This window comes from Mytilus edulis, chromosome 6, assembly GCF_963676685.1.
Source record: "Mytilus edulis chromosome 6, xbMytEdul2.2, whole genome shotgun sequence".
Classification (NCBI taxonomy): Eukaryota; Metazoa; Mollusca; class Bivalvia; order Mytilida; family Mytilidae; genus Mytilus; species Mytilus edulis.
In genome coordinates this window covers 68,649,225-68,666,872 of record NC_092349.1, presented here as the reverse complement: position 1 = coordinate 68,666,872, position 17,648 = coordinate 68,649,225, and the positions used below count along the sequence as shown (strand labels likewise).

Sequence of the window (17,648 nt, the reverse complement as noted above, 5' to 3'; positions counted from 1 at the left end):
GCCCTTTTAAAAAGGGGGGGGTTCCTAACCCAGGACAAAGTGGGGGGGGTTCCAACTATATGTCCCCATTCAAATGCATTGATTGTCCAAAAAAAAAGGGGGGGTTCCGACCCCCAGAACCCCCATCTGGATCCGCGCCTGATATATTATATGTCAATGTGCTAAGTGCCTTCTATCATTTTTGTTTCGTTTTATATGTATTGGTCTTTTGTTGGGAAATATATGACTGTAATTGACAAATACAATGTATGTGTAAGGCCAAATAAAAAAATATGTGTGTTTTCTACTTCCCTATATTTAAGCTTAAAAATAGCCTACATGTACCTTAAAGTTTGTTTTGCCATTTTTCAATAAGCACTGTTTTTAAAAGTAAGGATTTCCCTACTAGAATCACTACCTACATGTACCTACCCTATTTCTTTCAAAGATGTAATAGGAAACACACACATTATTTTATTTGGCATCAGCAAACCTGCCCGTAATTAAAAGTTTTGAAATTCATTGAGTGCTTCCAACATTTGTAGCTTCAAAGCTTGTTTTTGGGGTAATTTCTTTTAAAATCACTGCATTTTTTCTTGTATCCCTGGTGCATTTGACTTGAAAAATGCAGTACACACATATCATCCTAGTAGGCACGCCACAGTGGGGGGAGAGCAAGAACCTGAACATGGTTATGTTTATCAATAGTACTGTTTCAGCGGACCCTATTCATTCTAGTGGCCATCTTGTAGGGTACAATGATTCTTTCAATGTTGAAGACCGTGGGGTGAATATCAAGATGGAGAACAGGAATAAAGGCCCTATTGATTGAAAACTTGTATATTTTATATGTATTGTGTGGGATTTTGTCCTTTGCACATTTGCTACAAAAACATTTATAGGTACATGTAGGATAGGAATTCTGGGAAAAAACAGACAGGACAGGAGTTTTGAGTAAAAAAAGGCAAGATGAGCAACTGGGTGGCAAAAAAATTAAGATAAACTTGTAAAAATGCAGGACCAATGCAAATATAGTGAAAAATAAAAAGGCAGGACTGAGATTACAACTAAACAAAAATGCAGGACAAAATTTTTCATCCTAAACCCCCCCCCCCCCCCTAAAAACCAAATGGTAGCTCCCTTACTGCATATAATATATAGGCTATAACTAGTGTCTTTAAAAATCAGCTGTATTTGTACGATGCTAGGAAACTAGGTGTATGCGAGCTTTTAGCAGTTATTGTCTTTATCCTGCAATTATTTCTGTATTTTATTTATATTTCGAAAGACACAAAAAAGCCATAAATAAAGTCATTGGCTGCAAAATGTCATGCAGCAGTTCCTCGAAAATGGACGTCGATTTGAGGAGCCAAAAATCAGACGTTCATTTGGATGTTTGTTTTATATTATGACATATAAAATTAAATTGGGCTTCGATTTGAGTCTACCATATATACTACATGTGTACATGTACCTGTTCTGTAGGCTTGGCAGCCTACCGGTAATGGACACATATTAGGGAAAGGGCACAACCTGAATTAAATGTACATGTACAAAATGTAACTTACCATGGCCACTTCCAACAGGTATCAAGGATTGATAAAGGAAAAATAGTTCTTTCGATGTTTTAAAATCAATAGCCCTATCTCCTTTACACTTTGTTGTATGGACTGGATAGGCACACTTCAAACTGTTTGTTTTCCAATAAGTCCCAAGTGAATCTCTATGGGCTTTGCAAATAAGTAGTAATTGCCTGCAGGCTGCATCAACATCAAATAATCCGGCGCGATACAGTATTAGATCCTGCTCATTTACGTTTGCACCTGTAGTGCACACTTTGAGATATCTAAGGTGGGCAACAACATCTTTTTGGCAGTCACGAAAATGGATGATATGGCCAGAACAGTCTCCTAACCTGCTGAAACTGCAGAAGTCATTTGTTCCCTCCATTTTTCTTGTATACAAATGCAGTAAATGAATCCGCAGCAAATATATTTTTTTTAATTCATTTTTTCAACAAAAAGAGTTTTATCACAATCTTTGTGTGTTTTCCCCAATATTGTAATTTATTATCATTGATAGAATATTCATTGTAATATTTTATTGACAAAATAACGTATTCATTGAAAATATTCCCACTGGTATTCAAAGGGAGGTAATCCAGATACTAGTTTTATGATATGGTTCAAACAAAGAAATAAGCACTAATAATGTAGATCCCAATATTTTTTTAGCTTAAGAGTATTAATTACACATCTAAGTAAATATTTAAACGATTTTTACATTTCAAATAAATGTGGAACAAAAAAAAAACAATTTTAAAAATTGCACTTTTACAATGGACATAAAGGGGAAAACAAGGTACTAAAACCTCCCAAATTTTTAGACTATATCAAACTTTCATCCAAAAAACAAATACACACTATTTGTTGCATCTAATAACAAGGGCATTTAATGCAAGAAAACTAATTTTAAGAAAATTTAATGTGCCAACATTTATGCATCCCTTGCCTGGTTTTCAAATGGACAGCCTCTTAAAGTAAAAATGTTTATATAACATCCTTGTCATGTAATTTATTAATTGGGGCCGGACCGACGGTACCCAGATCGATCTGGGACGGGTCGACTCCGGTCGGATCCACATGAAAGCAGTTTAAGTCAGAATCGTGCAGAGTATAAAATTTGACCACTTTTGATTAGCTGAATGAGACACACCTCCACAGGAATGTAAAAACTCTTACATCTGTCTCTGTATTTCTTTTTTGATTTGACGTCCAGTGGATAGAAGAGCAACACGACATTTCTCTACACTAATATATGTACGCACAGACAAATACAAACAGTAGGCTTAATTAACAAAAATAATAAGTATATTTAATTGTTTTTATGCTAATCTAAATTCTTGCCCACGTGCTAAGTTCGTGACCTTGACTCATTCATCACAACAACACAACAAAACGGTGTGATAACATGGCAAATGTTTTAAAACTTATCCGGAAGAGAAATTTACTTTTGATCAGCCATTCGAGAAAGCATCCATTATATTCTTTACAATCATTTCCTAAATCTACATTAGGAGCTGAAATCAAGGATGCCGAAAGTTTATCTAAGCTGAACGACAACGAGGAAAAACAACACAAACTTGATCTGACTTTTGGAAATGCCGAAGAGGCTTTTCGCAGCAAAAAGACGACAGAACTTGTTCGAGCGCTATTTGTATTCAATCTGTGTTCGGTTGAATTCTTGGTAAAAAATAACACCGAGGTAAGAACACTGAATTATTTATACATGCATGTTAAACTTTACGTAATCCTGAATATGCATGACCCTCAATAAATCTCCAACAATGGCAACATGCAAACTACTTCTAAAACATCCAACATTTGTTAATGAAATAATTCATTCGGCTAAGATTTTTCGTGCATGGGTCAGCCCTATCTACTAATTATTTCACAACAATCAAGCGAGATGTTAAATTATATCAGCATAAAGGGGCTAAGGTTTGGGGGGGGGGGGGGGGGTCTGTCTTTTTGTGGGTTGATTATATACATGTAGTGAATTACTGGAGGGCATGCCACTAAGCCAGTCTTAGGTCAAAAAGTTCTAGACCCATCACTGAATACAAGCCCCAATGAATTATTTCTATTCTAATAGAACAAAGACAGCAATTCAAAGCACCATATCATTAAAGGGGATCGTATTAACAATTAACCCTAAAACATAGGACTTGTGGTATGAATGCCAATGAGACAATCATGACAACTCTCCCCAACTGTCAAGAGACCTAACTGTCACAGAAATTAACAACTTTAGATCAAAGTACGGCTTCAACAATGAGCAAAGCCCATAATACACAGTCCGCTTTAAAAGGCCCTGAAAGTTCATCATCTCAATAATACCTAAGCTCCTTCTTTTTAATTGCTTTACATGACAATCATCATTGGACTACTGTAAATTCAGCAATTATAACGTGCATTTATTATTTAAATGCGATTTTAATTTTCATGATTTTGAGAAAAATCCTGTTTAAATCATATAAAATATTTCAAAATGCGAGTTCAAATTATTGAGGTTACATTGCAATAATAAAAACCTAGCAATAATTTCTGAATTTACAGTATTTCTTTTAAATCCTTCCAAATGTATTAACAACCATGACAACATGATAACTCTTGCCTAACCAAACTTTATTTTTAAAACAACATAACATAATACATACATTTTTACTTAATTCAAAAAAGAAATGACAGCATAACCTAAAGGTTATAATTCAGCTTATTAATCAATTAATATTTAACTTATTATTCAAGACAAAATCTTGAAGATAACTGAGTGAATTACAGCAAAAATATAAATCCTTAATCTGAGATATAAAAACAATATTTGACAAGTTTTTGAAATAAAATAAAACCTGTCACAAAGAATTATTAATTCTTTAAAAAATACACAGAATTTTAAACAATAAAAATAATTGGAATATCTTTAACCTTAAACATAAAAATAATATCAATTTATTTAAGGGAAATAATTATCATAAAAATATTGCAAGTAAAAAGTCATGTCTAAATATAAATGAGATAATTTGGATAAGTATTATTATGGTTTTAAAGTTAGTATTGGATTATTCACATTGTCTTATGCAAGATATTAAATATTTTTTTTATCATTAAGCTCTAGGATGTTCAAACAAGGAACATTAAACTTTAAATAATGGGATTAACTTACAATCTAATTAAAGAATAAAAAACTTATTATAATTTTACAAACTTAAGTATATATATACCTATACATGTAAGACAGAGGATTAAGCCTATATCCTTGATATGTCCATCTGTCTATACTCATGCAGATGCATGTGTTTTTGCTTTGACCAAGGTATGAAGCTATTAGCTTCATTCCATATTCAAGCCATTTTTAAATTATTGCTTATCATGTAGCAGTTCTTAATCATGTTAATGATTGCTTTTTGATGTGGACAAGGTTATATATTTGCTAGAATTGGGAACGTGTCCTGGATAGAAAAGGATATCATGATCAGATCGGGGGCAGATCCAGCTATTTAAAAAAAAAAAGGGGGGGGGGGGGGGGGGGGGGGGGGGGGGGTTCCAACTATATGTCCCCATTCTAATGCACTGATCGTCCTAAGAAAAGGGGTATTCCAACCCCCAGAACCCCCCCCCCCCCCCCCCCCCCTTCCTTGGTTCCACCACTGCAGATACAAAATAAATTACAGTATAAGCATGATTATAGAAAGGCTAAAACTTGTTGCCTATAAGTTTCATTCAAACTGTCAACAACTGATCTTTCTTACTCTAATAACACTGCACATTAACAATATATAAAAAACTGTTTGCAAATCCTAGATATTGACACTGTGTCAGCATTACATGTATTGAGAATGTGGCATGAAAATGCCATAAAAAACTTAGTGTGATTGGAAATTTATTCATAATGTATTTTCAATTACAGATTTTGAAATGGAGTCGGAGGTTGTTAGGAAAGACTTTATTTACAACCTTAATGAAAGGAACATTTTATGGTCATTTTGTGGCAGGAGAAGATCAGATTGCCATTAGGCCTCTTGTTTCACGGAATCAACAGTTTGGTGTGAAGTCTATACTTGATTACAGTGTAGAGGAAGATCTATCATCAAAACAGGCCAAAGAGGCAGAGGCAAAGTAGGTTTATAGATATGTTTTGTTTTTAGGGGTAAAGATTGCATGAAATACACCCCAAAACCCTATGGCACTGACTTGATATTTAAATCTTTCAAAGTTTATCACCTTAGATTGTTAATTAAAATAGTGCGGTGATTCGTAATGGTTTTTAAGATCCTACCCAGTCAATGCCAAGTATTTTTTAATAATATGTTATAATAAGGATTTAGTATATGATGTATACTTGAATTACTGTACTTTTCATAAGTAATACATGGAGTATAAATCTGGAATTAAAATGGAATTAACTACAATGTATTATCATGAACAACGAAAGATATCTCCAACTCAAATATGTCAGGTATTGAGGTAAAACTGTGGTGGGCCAAATCATACATGTACTTGGATATGAGTGCTTAGTATAGGACCCACATCAAATATACTTACAAGACAAACTAGAAAAAAATCCAGAAGAAAGTATAGGCGAAGATAAAACTGACAGATACACCATGATGCTAATTTACCAACTTAAAATCTAACCACAAAGATTAAAAAAGAACTTGTACAGTCTATGGTCAACTTTTTCTAAGAGTTCCAGCCAATATGGACACCTACAAATTCAACTTCCTACCAAACACAATTTAAAATTGAAACCTCTGGATATCATCACCAATTGTTCAAAAATTTCCTTGAAGTCACAAGTAAGCTATTAACCTAGACACACACAATGTAGTGATTTCCAAGCATGTGACATCACATTCGATCAAGTTTAAGAATTTGATCCGCATTGTATGCTTGTGTAGGTAATTGCATAAAATCTTGCACACAAGACGTGTACTCATGATAACAAAATTGATTCCCACACTTTTGACAAATTTATGTTATATATATTCATTCCAATTCTTTCCCAAGGCAAGATATAAAGATGTGAGTATTAGTGGAAATTACTGTCATTCAAATGCTGTCTTAATTGGCAGCAGTTACATATGTAATTTCACTTGTGTTTAACACACTGCAATTAAATTAAGATACTTAATTAACAGTTCCATACCTTACATACATGTACCCAGTAAAAACCCATTCTTTACTAAAATTGTATACCTACATGTATAGTGACCTATATGTTTGATACTATAATATTTTATCGTGGACTTTTTTCTCATAAAACTACATGTCATAGTTACAGAGAATATTAATACTTACAACATATACATGTATATGTATAAACATGCACATGTGTGAACAAACTAAACTTAACATGGACTAATAAATACTATGAAGGGACATTTCAAGTAAGTATTAAAGTAAGAACATCTACTAGTATTCAGCAATAAATACTATGACGGGACATTTCAAGTAAGTATTAAAGTAAGAACATCTACTAGTATTCAGCAATAAATACTATGAAGGGACATTTCAAGTAAGTATTAAAGTAAGAACATCTACTAGTATTCAGCAATAAATACTATGAAGGGACATTTCAAGTAAGTATTAAAGTAAGAACATCTACTAGTATTCAGCAATAAATACTATGAAGGGACATTTCAAGTAAGTATTAAAGTAAGAACATCTACTAGTATTCAGCAATAAATACTATGAAGGGACATTTCAAGTAAGTATTAAAGTAAGAACATCTACTAGTATTCAGCAATAAATACTATGAAGGGACATTTCAAGTATGTATTAAAGTAAGAACATCTACTAGTATTCAGCAATAAATACTATGAAGGGACATTTCAAGTATGTATTAAAGTAAGAACATCTACTAGTATTCAGCAATAAATAAAAACAAATTCAGTTATAACTTTTGATCTACAGGATATGAAATTATTCTGAAAATGATTTTTGAAAGAAGAATGATCAACGATAAAATAACATATATTTTTATACCACTGACGTACCACCATAGGCAATGAAAACAGTAGGTGTTTTCCACGACTGTCCTTCGATATGTCCCATTTTTGTGTACTCACTCAAAGGTAAGTTTGACTCATGCAAAAATCAGTGTACCTCCTAAAATTGATATATCTAAAGAAATTGCATCAATACTGAGAAATATTTATCCCGTTTGGCAATCCAAAAAAAAAATTTTAGCAGGAAAATCAAAGCAAATATTGTAAATGAGATCAGAAAAAAGGTCTGACTGGCAACAAAATTGGCTGGATAACAGCACTGGCAGAGCTTTGATTGAACTTTTTTCTTAAATAACAAAGTTTTAATATTGTGAATAAGATTATAAAAAATGTCTGACTAGCTACAAAATTGGCTTGATTACAGCACTGACGGTGCATTGATTACTCATTTGTCATGAATAACATTTTTTTTTTTTTTATTTTTTTATTTTTTTTTTTTTATCCAACATATATAATATACAACAGTACAGTTATCAAACAATAAGTTCATATGTATAAATGTAATATAATACAACCTATTAGAAAATGTATAGAACTTGAAAATAACATTTTGTTTGGATTTTATAATTGTATCTTATTAAAAAGGACATACAAAAAAAAAATATAGAGAATTAATAAATAAAAGAATTAAAAGATGATTAAGAAAAAGAAAAAAAACAAAAGCAACAAAAAACAAAAAAAACAAAAAACAAAAAATCATTTTGATGTCTGCTAATTTTTTCATAGTTGCTAATCCACTAAATTATCCTGTAAAGCCTCTTGGTAAATGCACCAAGCTTGATTAAACTTTTCAAAACATTTATTTTTAACTGATATCTTCTTCTCCAAAATATAATGATGCTTTATTTTTTCAATCAATGCTGTTAAACTTAATTCTCCTTTAAAATATCGTGTATTATATATATATTGTTTAATCCAGAGAAAAATATTGTTTTGAGGGTCACCTTTGTACATTCGTGATAAATTTCCAAACAAAAAAATATCCTGTGTAAATGGTATACTAATACCGTTATGGAGAAACCACATTTCAGTTTGCTCAATAAATTGTTGTACATAATAACAATCCCACAGTATATGTTCAATTGATTCAAGTTCAGTCTTACAAAAAGTACAATATGGGTTTTGCACAATCCCAATTTTGTTTAAAAATGTATTTGTTGCCAGAATTTTATGATTAATTCTATACTGAAGCCATTGTAGCTTAGTATTTTTTGTAATAGCAAATGGTAGTTGAAAAATCTTTTTCCAGTTTTGATTTTCTAAAACTAAAATTGCTTCCCATCTTTTTACTCCCGTAGGAACAGTGTTGTTTTTGCTTAGCACCAAATACATATCTTTTGATCCCTTTTTGCTTTTGAGAATGGTCTTTATAACTGATGGTATGAAAGGAGATACTAATTTATAATCTCCCCTTTTAATTTTTTTGAAAGTCTTAGTTAGCATAGAAATTATGCTATTATATTTCATGATGTCTATATCCATCTGAAAACACTCCTGAAATTGATAAAAATTTAGAAAGGTACCATTCTCCCCCACAATATCATTTACATATAAAATACCCTTACTATGCCAGTCTTTGAAAAAAACTGGTTTGTTATCAATTTGGAATAGGTTATTCATCCAAATTGGACTGGAAAGAAAATATTCCCAGTCGTGCAAATTCATTTCTTTTTCAATTACCATTTGCCAAGCACCCAGTACATCTTTCCAAAATTGATTCTTAATACTTTGCTGTAGTTGCTTTACATAGCTATTACCACAACTAAATAATCTATCTTTATCAACATATGACAAAAATATATTTCGCCATTTACAATCATTTCTACAAATTCTTCTAATCCAAGTACATTTCAAAGCATTTATAAAAGCATGTAAATTAATCATTTTTAAGCCTCCATCACAATAATCTTTTTGTATTACATCTTTTTTCACTCTATGAACTGGTGAGTTCCAAATAAACTTATACATCAGTTCATTTATCTGTTTAATAATATCTTCACTTGGATTAGGTAGTGACAATATTAAATGATCAAAATCGGCAACATAAGTGTCTTTACAACAGTAATTCGACCAATAACAGTAATGTTACGTCTAGACCATTGTTTGACTAGTCTTTTTATTTTTACAATATTTTCATCATAATTGATTTTAACTAGTTTATCTAAATCAACATCAAAATTAACACCCAATAATTTAAAGGATGTGCTTCCCCAAGTAAGATTTTGATTTGTACAAAGTGTCTCTGTGCTGTACTTTTTACTTCCAATCCAAATGACATGAGTTTTGGAAAAATTTATATTCAAACCAGAAATTTTAGCAAACCAATCTAGTTCCAATAATGACTCATTTAAAGATTCTTCACTACCATCTAAAAGTAGTGATGTATCATCAGCAAACTGCGAGAGTTTGTGTTCAACATCAAGAACTTTGATTCCATTTATATTTTTGTTATCTCTTATTTTTAACGCTAAAATTTCAGCACAAAGAATGAAAAGATAAGGCGATAATGGATCACCTTGCCTACAACCCCCTTCAACAGTGAAAAAGTCTGAAAGATTCCCTCCCTGAATGACTGCTGAATTAATGTTTTGATAGAGCACTTTCACCCAATTTATAATAGAATCGCCAAAATTAAAAAATTTCAATACATTTAAAAGAAATTCCCATGAAATGGAATCAAAGGCTTTTTCAAAATCTATCAGCAATAAAAGGCCTGGTATATCATTATCTTCAGTATATTCCATGATATCATAGATCAATCTTAGATTTTCCCCAATATATCTTCCACTCATAAAACCTGTCTGATCAGTATCAATAAGTTTAGTCAAAACTGTTCTAAATCTTCCTGCTATAACCCCAGAGCCAATTTTATATACAGTATTAAGCAAAGATATAGGGCGCCAGTTTTTTAAAAAATGTCTAGGTTTGTTACCCTTTGGAAGACATGTAATTATCCCCTGTTTTTGAGTAACAGAAAGTTCCCCTTTATCATACCCTGCATTCAAGGATCTTACAACAAAAATTTTTAAGTCAGGCCAGAAAAATTTAAAAAATTCACTTGAAAAACCATCTGATCCAGGCGTTTTATTGCTTTTCATTCTTTTTAAAGTTTCACCAGCTTCCTGAACTGATATTTCACCTTCTAGTTTATCTTGTTCATCCAAAGATAACTTTCTAACATTTACATTTTGTAGACTATTTTCAATATCTTTGGGTTTACAACATTCAACATCTCTGTTTTTGTACAAATTTTCATAAAATATTTTAACCTGTTTAAGTATTTCTTTTTGGTTAGTTACAATATCACCATTTTCTTTTTCAACCTTTGGAATAATCTTGCTGGTAAAATTCTTAGATTCAAGTCCACAAAAATAACTTGTGGGTTTTTCTCCCTCTTCTATCCACTGTATTCTAGATCGAACTATTTTACCATGCATTTTTTCCTTTCTGAATTTTTCTAGTTCATTTTTTTTGTCTTCCAATTGCTGTATAGAACCTGAGTTTACATTTTCTTCTAAAATATTTATGTCATCTTTTAAAGTTTTTTCCCTTCTCTCTCTTTCCTTCTTTTTGAAGCTAGAGTATGAGATAGTTTTGCCCCTCACCTCCATTAATAGAGTTTCCAAAAACAACTGACTATTAATTGTAAAATGAAGATCATTATTATTCACTTCATTAATATTGTCAAAATTATATACCAAGGCTGCATACTGTTTTTTTACATTCAAAATTTTTTCCTTCATAACATTAACATAGTCAGCATCATACAACAAAGAATTGTTGAACTTCCATAAACCTTTCCCCCTAATGAATGGATTCAATTCAAGTTCTAGAATAATTCTAGAATGATCCGATCGGTAACTGGGTTCTACACAGCAATTTTTCAAAAACGACAAAATGTTTTCAGAAAATAAGAAAAAATCAAGCCTAGCTTGTTTGAAAGGTGATTTTTTTCTCCAAGTGTATCTACACAGGTCAGGAAAAAGTTCCCTATAGGGGTCAACTAGAGATCTATCGTCAATCAATTCTAATAGTTTGTCTCTAGCATTAGGATTATTTATGTGTAAATAATTATAACAATCTAAATTTGGATTTAACACAAGATTAAAATCTCCACAGATAATAAAACACTCATTTTCAAAATCATCAATAATTGACATAATATGCTCATAAAAAAATGGACTGTCAGTATTTGGGCCATATATAGTTATGAGAGTAAAACGAACTTTATCTACAACCAAATCCAAAGCTAAGTAGTTTCCATCAATGTCCCTTTTTTCTTTAAGGACTTTCCACTCAAAATTATTTTTAAACATAATAGCTACACCTGTTGAATTTGAAGAAAAGGATGAAAAGTAGCATTCATATCCCCATAACGTTCTTATACTATTTTCTTTATCCACTGTGAAATGAGTGTCTTGAAGACAATAAATGTTATGGTTTCCAGATTTTAGAAAACTAAATACATCCCTCCTTTTAGATAAATCACCCAGACCCTGACAGTTAACAGACAGTATCTTTAAAGAGCCCATAAAGGTTTGAAATATGTGTACATCATCATTTCATATAGGCATGCATTTTTACATATGATCATCCATATTATACATTCACATGAGACACAAAGACATATACGCAAAGATTTGCTCAAAACATCTAGATATGGTGGTATAAAAATTCTCAACATACATGTATTACCAAGCCTCGTACATAGACCAACAGTGTAATTCAATACTTTACAGACATTCAATTCATAGAAAAAAATAAAATTAACAGACAAAAAAAGTGTTAAAAAAAATAAATATTTCAATATGTTTTGCCACATTGTAGTTGGGATTTGTCAGTTTATGCAGTTTGCCTTATATGACACCAACAAAATAATAGTTCAACAAAAATTAAGATTATCTGTACAAAAAAAAAATTAACATCAATATGTATTGTAGAAAGAAAATCAATACTATACATGATCTATAGTTAAAAGAGAGATAACTCTGATTTTTTTATACAAAGAAAGGGAGATAAGCACAAATATTAAGTCAAATATCAACAACGAACTATAGAATTCTCAAAACTGTCCGTGAGGTCTAAGTTCTTATTACGTAACATCTATTTCCCTTGCTGTACTCTGTAATGAATGTCATCATATAGTCCAAATTTCAGCTGAAGTCCTGCAGGTGTTCTACCATAAATTCCACAATTAAAGTACCAGACAGACTCAAACTCGTCAGTTTTTCTAAGTCTCTCAATTAAACTCATGTTTCTTTGAGTAACGTCATCCACAAATCTAATTTTACTGGTCAATTCTTTCCTACATCTCATAATTTGGCGCTTAACATCACTACTAAATAGCTTGACAATAACTGGATAGGGCCCAGCCTTTTGGGATGGTATACGATGGATTGCAACCACATCTCTGTCTTCTAATTGGACATTTAGTTCTTTTTTCACAGTTTCCATAAAGTCCTTTCTAAGATCTTGTTTATCCTTTCTTGGAAAATTTATTATTTTAATGTTATTTTTTCTCGAGTACTGCTCGTTATAATTGCTGCTTATATCAGCCTGTCTTGAAAGTCGACTTGTTTCGTTTAAGTCTCTTCTAATTGTTGTATTGGAATACTGTATAGCTTGTATCTTATTTTTCAGGTCTTCATTTTCTATAGTTAAAGCATCAAATTTTTCCTGCATTTCATTTTTAACTTCTTCCACTTTTTCATCAATCTTCTTTTGTAGTTATTTTAAATTCATTCATCAGCTTTTTGACAATTAAAGTAACCACTTGCTCAAGATCACTAGTTTTAATCAGATCTTTTGTTACTCTATCAAGGTCCTCTCTCCTTGTCACACCTTCAAGTTTGATTTTAATTTCATCAATATCCTTTTGAAAGTTCATTATGCCAGATAAGTCTAAACTATTGTTTGATTCGTTAGATACGTCTGAATGAGTTCGTTTACTAGGTGGTGGTTTATTCTTATTCATATTTCGCCTTCGGTCTCAAGTAATAAATTAGCTTAACTTCTCTATGAGGGGTGAAGCTTACATGTAATATCTCTGTTTAAAGAAACAAACTATAACCACCAGACCATAGCTGGCCAGTGACCTTGACCCTAGTATATAAGCACCTGTTCCATAATAACTTGTCATTATTTTTCTAGAGGGTGTGAAGTGAACACTTCACTTGAATTCTTTTTAGTTATTTTATTTTTATCTAAGTTTTAGGGGAAAGTTACTAAAAGTTACATTTAACTTGTCTACGATGTACGACAAGTTCTAATGTTATTTTGTTAATTAGAAATAATAATTCCTCAATTGTCTACGATGTATGACAAGTGTTGATGGAAATGAATTAAAAAATTTCTTGTCTACGATGTATGACAAGTGTCGATGGAAATTAATTAAAATTTTTATTGTCTACGATGTATGACAATTTTATATATTCATTAAGTTTTTGCCTTAGTACGATGTACGGCACATTTGTTACTTAATCCATACCCGTGTTTGTTAAACAGGTAGATATTTAAAAGTATTTCTATTCACCTGAAGGTCGTGAGTACTCTTCAGAATTTACACGTGTTTTACCTGCACAGGTACACATTATTTTATTACAATGGCTGAATTTGATTATGCAAATGTATTGCTTTTGCAAGATGTTTAGAATTATGTTTACACTTACAAGAGTGATGGCTATGATTTTCATCACCTCTGAGTTGTTTTAGAAATTAAAGATGATAAATTTAATAGGAAAACAAGAGGTATTTTGAATAAATCCTTTTCTTAAACAGTTATAAAACCTAGTAGTTTTATAAAAGATCATAATGGCATTGCAATTGGAAATAATTGACAAAGCAACAGAACGAGTCAAAAGTAAGTTTTTAAAATCTAGTTCTACTTGTATAGCTTCAAAATCTCCTTGATTTGTGAATTTTTCTCAAGATAGTGCTGTTGAGATTTAAGATAGGCATGTATACATATTGATGCATGGACTCATTATTATTAATGTAGTAAAGAACATGTATGAATCATGAGGTTTGAGACAGTTTCTCTGCCTTCAACTCAAGCAGAGTTTGTAGAGAAACCTGCTGCTTTATTCGAATTTTGCCATTAGAGGCTTACTTTAATGAAGATTTAGTTCTAATTTTGATCTGAACTACTGTAATGATACTGTCATGTACCTCCTTTTGGAGTTTGTGCCATGGCTGATGATAGTCCAGCCGGAGCTGAATTTTATACGTCTTTTGAACCTGCATTAAGGTTTTCAGAAGCCTTTAAGGCTTCTCTTAGTGAGATTAATGGTCCATTATCTCATCCTGTTTGTTGAACAGTTTAATCATGATTTTGCTTGGAAAATCCCAAAATTGTTTAAAAAGGCAGAAAACTGTGTTTAAGTTTTCTTGTGGACTTTCTGTGACTGTTAATAATACTACCATGTCAGTAAATATCAAATCAGGAAAATATCAAGTTCATAGAGGAGTAATACTATCACCCTGAGAACTGTGAGAATCCTAGTGTGTCTAGGATAAATAACAAGATTGAAATGGCACTGCCTAGACAGGCCCACTATATGGTTTCAAAGATGCAGGAAACCCAGAGATACTTTATTAAGGGGTTGATCATCACCCCTATTGTTGAGGATTTTATTGTAAAATTCTATTTGTTTGTTTGACCATGGGTTTCTATTTAAACGCAAAGGAGATGCTCAGAAATATCTAGATGATAAAACTTATTTGTAATTCTGATGTGATAGTTGATTTATTACGTTTTTTGTTATGATTGCATGAAGCAAACTTGGTGATTATACAAAGATTCTAAAGCAAATTCTAGATTCCTTGGAAGATGTTCCAGGTCTAGCAATTATTTTACTTCCAGCTGTTATGGGAAAGGCAATATCAGTCTTTTAACTGCGGAGGCTCTGTTGGTCAACAGGGCATATACTAGTAGGCAATTCCCTTCATTGAGAGGGAGAGGTTTCCCAAAAAGGAACAGAGAATCTCAAAGAGGTCACTTTTCTCAACCAGTTGATATATATACAGTAGATAACTTAAATATTATGATTTGGAAAATGTTACTAATGATCTATTGATATTAGATTTAATAAGAAATGGTTATAAAATTATTTTTAATGATGTACCACATATTTGAATAAAATACATTTCACCTTTCATAAGGATGAAATAATTTCAGTAGTCCAAAAATTGATAGCTAAGGGAGCTATTTAAGAGGTTGATCGATCATTGGAAAATCAGTTTATTTCCTATATTTTCTTAGTTCCTAAGAAAGATGGGTCTTCAAGGCCTGTTACCTATTTGAAAAATTCAAACAAACTTAGCTTGTGGCTAATCAGCATTTGGAGCAGGACCATTTATCTTTTGTTTAGATGTAATTCTTAGGGATGATTATCTATATATATATAGAGAGAGAGAGCTAACATCTATAGATCTCACAGATGCATATTTAAGTATCATTTATGATTATATCACAATTTCCTGATCCATGTGGAAAGGACATTGATATGATATTTATGTTCTTTGTTTTGGATTGGCTTCTGCATCAAGAGTTTTTACTAAGGTTCTAAAACCTGTCTACATGTATGTATTTTTATGAAATAATGTCACTTGAAGTATATACATGTACATGCTATAGTTTATACATTGATGTTTCTTTTATTATGGATCAGAATTTAGATGGTTGTATTTTGAATACAGAAGAAGTGGTGCAAATGCTTGATAAGCTATGCTTCGGAATAAATTTTGAGAAGTTGGTACTCATTCCTTGAAAGCACATTGTTTTCCTTTGTCTCACTATTGATACTGAGCTATTTAAGTTTTTTCTGACAGATGAGAAATGGTAAAATTATCTCCCTTGGGAAATTCTTCTTAAATAGAATTGTGTAACTGTATTATAGATGATTTGCATCATAAATTGGTCTTGTGGCACATGCTTTTAATGCAGTATCTGTGGGAATGTTGCAGAAACATGGCGAGAAATAATGTTGAAACACTGTATAGTTGTTACAGTGTTTATTATCATCAATCTATAGGTGAAATTTTGAACAATTTAAATCAGAAATTAAGAATTGATTTTTAGACCCATCCAAGTAAGTTTTTGGATTGAACCAGATGCCTCATTAGAAGGATTTGGGATCCAATTTTGAAGAAAATTTTTCTGTTGGTAGATGGAGCTTCTTTAAGAACATGCGCTCATTTCATATAGATTTCCTAGAATTGTTGGCTATATTTTTCTTTTGGAGAAAAATTTTTAGTCACAGAGAGTTATACAATCAGAAAATACAATTTCAGTAGCATTTATTATGCAATAGGAGGTATAATCTCTTTGTCACTTAACATGCTTACTACAAATGTTGCATTATTTGGGCTTGGTGTTCAAGAAAGAACATTTTTATCACAGTTCTTTATATTCCTGGTAAGAAAATTTTGATGCTTATCATATGTCTAAAAAATTTACAGATTCAACAGGATGGCAATTGAAAGAAGATATATTTGTTTTGTTGTTATCATGTTTTCATTTTAAATCTGTAGATAATTGATTCGTTGTCTTTTGACCAACAAGCTCCTTTCAGAGATGTTTGTACTTTTCATGGTCAGATTTAAGACCTTATATTTTCCCATCTTTTTCATTGTTGGGGATAATTATAAAGAAAATTATTAGTGATAAAGTTCAGAAGGCTCTTTTGATTATTCCTTTTGGTCTGCTCAGAGTTGGTTTTCTTTGCTAAGACCAATTTTAATTTATTTGACAGTTAAAAGTTCTGCTAAACATAAAAGTTAGTAAAATGTTACTTACTGAAGAATGCCTTTCCGTCAGGAAGAGATTTGATTTCACTGTGTTTTGGAAAATTATAAGTGAACCAACACCTGAAGGGTTGATTGTGTGGTAGGGTAAAAACGTGTGTATTATATTCAGAAATCACTTTAATATAAACAGGAGATTTCAGAATCATTTGTAAAATATATTTACACTTCATCTTGGAGATCATGCATCTATGATCAAGCATTATCAATATTTTTTGAGAAATTTCATTATTTGGTGTGTTCAAAGAGAACCAATTCCTTATCACCATCTAAAAAGGATGTTATTGATTATTGA

At 31.5% G+C, this 17,648-nt stretch overlaps 1 protein-coding gene across 1 annotated transcript in view; it reads left to right on the top strand.

Annotated features, from left to right (window-relative positions):
* Window positions 1–2,685: 2,685 nt before the first annotated feature.
* LOC139528242 (proline dehydrogenase 1, mitochondrial-like) overlaps window positions 2,686–17,648 on the top strand; it is a 34,612-nt gene continuing 19,649 nt past the window's right edge. The window contains exons 1-2 of the mRNA XM_071324127.1: window positions 2,686–3,243; window positions 5,449–5,657. Coding sequence (XP_071180228.1) covers window positions 2,950–3,243; window positions 5,449–5,657 — 503 coding nt within the window. The 5' untranslated portion in view covers window positions 2,686–2,949. The remainder of the gene's footprint in view (window positions 3,244–5,448; window positions 5,658–17,648) is intronic.